We start from the raw sequence: 3,516 nt of genomic DNA, 5'->3' as shown, positions 1-3,516 counted from the left end.
AGTATATGTCGAGGAAGGATATCTACTGTGGATCAGATGTCGAGGAAAGTCATCTATATGCAGTAGATGTCGTGGAAGGTCATCTTCTGTGGAGTAGATGTCATGGTAGGCAATCTACTCTAAAGTAGATGTCGTGGTAGGTTATCTACCGCAAAGCAAATGTCGTGGTAGGTCATCTATCGCAGAGTATATGTCGCGGGAGGTCATCTACTATGGAGTAGATGTGGTGAGAAGTCATCTACTATGAATTAGATGTCGTGGGAGGTCATCTATTATGGATTATATGTGCTGAGAGGTCATCTACTGGAGAGTAGATGTAATGGAAGGTCATCTAGTGCAGAGTAGATGTTGAGGGATGTCATATGCTATGAAGTAGATATTGTGGGATATCATCTACTATGGAGTAGATGAGGTGAAAAGTCATCTACTGTAGAGTAGTTGTCGTTGGATTAGATGTCGTGGGAGGTTATACACGGGGAAGGAGATATCCTGGTCGTCATCTACTGTGAAATAGATGTCGTGGAAGGTTATCTACTATAGAGTAGATGTCTTGAGAAGTAATCTACTGCAGGAGTAGATGTCGTGTACTTGGGAAGTCATCTACTGCGGATTAGATGTCTTGCGAGGCCATTTGCAGTGGAGTAGATGTCGTCTAAGGTCATCTACTGTGGAGTAGATGTCTTGAGAGGTCATCTACTAAGGAGCGAATGTCATGGAAGGTCATATACTGTGGAGAAAATGTCGAGGGAGGTCACGTACTGTGGATTGGATGTCATTACAAGTCATCTACGGCGGAATAAATGTCATGACAAGCCATCTACTACGGAGTAGATGTCGTGGTAGGTCGTCTACTGTAGAGTAGATGTCGTGGGAGATCATCTTCTGTGGAATTGATGTCGTGGGAAGTCATCTACTGTAGGGTAGATGTCATGGGAGGTCATCTACTATGGAATAGATGTTGTGGGAGGTCATCTACTGTGGAGGAGATGTCGTGGGTTATCATCTACTGTGGAGTAGATGACGTGATAAGTCATCTACTGCGGAGTAGATGTCATGAGAGGTCATCTACTAAGGAGCGAATGTCATGGAAGGTCATATACTGTGGAGAAAATGTCGAGGGAGGTCACGTACTGTGGATTGGATGTCGTTACAAGTCATCTACGGCGGAATAAATGTCATGACAAGCCATCTACTACGGAGTAGATGTCGTGGTAGGTCGTCTACTGTAGAGTAGATGTCGTGGGAGATCATCTTCTGTGGAATTGATGTCGTGGGAAGTCATCTACTGTAGAGTAGATGTCATGGGAGGTCATCTACTATGGAATAGATGTTGTGGGAGGTCATCTACTGTAGAGTAGATGTAGTGGGAAGTCGTCTACTGTGAAGTAGATGTCGTGGAAGATCACCTATTATGGACTAGATGTTGAGAGATATCATCGTAGGATGTCATCTACTATGGAGTAGATGTGGTGATATGTCATCTACTGTAGAGTAGATGTCGTTGGAGATCATCTACCCTGGGAGTAGATGTTTTATAAAGTCCTCTACTGTGGTGTAGATGTCCGTCAGAGATTATATGCTCTAATCTAGAGTAGATATCGTTCGAGATCATCTCTGAAAAGCGATGATATCCGCTGTCATTTATTTTGAAAAAAAAAAATCCCCATGCCCAAAAGAGTCGCTGAAAACATATTCTCACTGTTTTTGTATTTATTTTTCAAATTCCTTTTTGAGAGCACTTAATTTTGTCAAGAATTCATCTCGTTGCTTTCTTCTCTCAGCCAATTTGTCCTTAGGTACCATTTCTTCACATTGTTTGGCGATTTTCTCCAATGTTGGTCCAGGCTCCATTTTGGGTATGGCATCATAGGTTTCGGAAACTTTGTGTATTTCACCACCAAAACGTTGTATATAATCGGTAATACCATCAGCATTAAGATGGGCTGTTTCCATTGGTCCCAAAAAGGCATAACGTAGGCCCAAACCATCATTCATTACGGTGTCTATATCCTGAACGGTTAAAATATCCTTCTCGACCAAATGCCAGATTTCATTGAGAATTGCATATTGAATGCGATTTGTGGCAAATCCCAAGATTTCTTGCTTTAAGGTGACAGGTTTTTGTTTTATTTCCAACATTAAATGCCTGGTGAATTCCACAGCCTCGGGTGAGGTCCAGGGGGCGGGGACAATTTCCACAAGCGGTATATAATAGGGTGGATTTAGGGGGTGGGAAACCAACATCTAAAAGAAAAAAAGGAGATTTGTCATTTATTCGAATTGAAGGCTCTGCCGCTTTAAGTTCATCCATACAAGACTTTATTGTTTGCATGTTTTGCCTTCCACTTACATTCTCGCAATGCTTTAGTCCTTCGGTAAACAAGGATGGCATAAAAGTACTCGTCGAACTGGAAACAACTGTTTGTTCCTCGAGTATGTCATCCAATTGTTGATACAATGCCCGTTTCCATTCAATGCGTTCGGGTATGCATTCTTGGATGAACACGGCTCCTCTTGTCAGCTCTTTTATGTCAGTTGTGGTCGACAGGCACTTGAATTGTTCCTCTGCCGACAAATCGCCCCTCAGTAAACCTTGCTCCTCGAGACGATGCAGTTCAATGTCAATGTACTCCAGGGCAGAGGATAATTGTTCTGGTAGAATGTCATAGAGCATGACTTTATAGCCCACCGAAGTGAAGAGCATGGACCAGGCACGACCAATGAGGCCACTGGGAAGGAGAGAATGTGAAAATGTATTTGAAAATGGTTATGTTTTTTTAAAAGAAGTCCCCTTCTTACCTTCCCACAATGCCAATTTTTCCAATTCTCATATTTATTTTTTAAATCAGACCTTTCTTCTCAGCTTTAAGTTTGCAACTAATTTCCTGCTTTAATCGCCACAAAGTGTCAACCAAGCCCTGCAAAAAAATTCATTTACAAACCCTCGATTATCTTGCAAACTCATGTCGAGCCTCAATGATTGGAATATGTTTCGTGAAGCTCTTATCATAAATAACTCAAAGCAGAACAAACAAAAACTTAGTGCCCCAGCAGCCATCAATGGAAACAAATGAAAAATGTTTTGAAATGACTTCTTAGTCTTCCTACTAATCGCCTTGTCCGCCACTTTGCTAATTAGACAAACATAAAAATATCTTCTTAGAAAATTTGATTCATTTTTCAAATAAATTATTTATTAGCAATAATAATTTGCCTCGAGGTCTTATCGCCATTACTCTAAACCAATCCCACCGAGTACATATTCCAACCATCCATCCATTCGTTCATTTATTTCCATTCCAAACAACCAGACAACCAACCACACACACAATTCAGCGATATCAGGTTTTGAGCATCCCCCAGTTTTGTTTTGTTGGCTCCCTTAGGAGTTCAACGCGAAGGTCAACATCACGTATTTGTGGCATGGCAATGACAACAAGAGCAACAACAACAACATGATGCCATTTTGACATTAGAATCTATTAATGAACAATAAAATCAACTTTAATGAATTGT

At 41.1% G+C, this 3,516-nt stretch overlaps 1 protein-coding gene across 1 annotated transcript; it reads right to left on the bottom strand.

Moving 5' to 3' along the window:
- Positions 1-1,692: 1,692 nt before the first annotated feature.
- Positions 1,693-2,935, bottom strand: Had2 (beta Hydroxy acid dehydrogenase 2). Its single transcript, XM_073990096.1, has 3 exons — positions 2,800-2,935; positions 2,351-2,729; positions 1,693-2,244 (listed from the first exon to the last, which is right to left on the bottom strand). Exons 1-3 carry the CDS (start codon positions 2,829-2,831, stop codon positions 1,711-1,713), a joined length of 945 nt encoding a protein of 314 aa, XP_073846197.1. The 5' UTR covers positions 2,832-2,935; the 3' UTR covers positions 1,693-1,710.
- Positions 2,936-3,516: the final 581 nt, after the last annotated feature.

The sequence above is a fragment of the Musca autumnalis genome, unplaced genomic scaffold (assembly GCF_047663935.1).
Source record: "Musca autumnalis isolate F117 unplaced genomic scaffold, ASM4766393v1 scaffold_5, whole genome shotgun sequence".
Classification (NCBI taxonomy): Eukaryota; Metazoa; Arthropoda; class Insecta; order Diptera; family Muscidae; genus Musca; species Musca autumnalis.
Note: the sequence above shows the minus strand (reverse complement) of the source record. Positions and strands in the feature narration are given on the sequence as shown.

Coding starts and splice junctions, on each gene's coding strand:
- Had2 (XM_073990096.1), bottom strand. CDS start 2,831: ATGAGAATTGGAAAAATTGGCATTGTGGGAAG. Junction 2,730..2,799: donor AAAATTGGCATTGTGGGAAG/GTAAGAAGGGGA, acceptor TCTCCTTCCCAG/TGGCCTCATTGGTCGTGCCT. Junction 2,245..2,350: donor GACTAAAGCATTGCGAGAAT/GTAAGTGGAAGG, acceptor TTTTTCTTTTAG/ATGTTGGTTTCCCACCCCCT.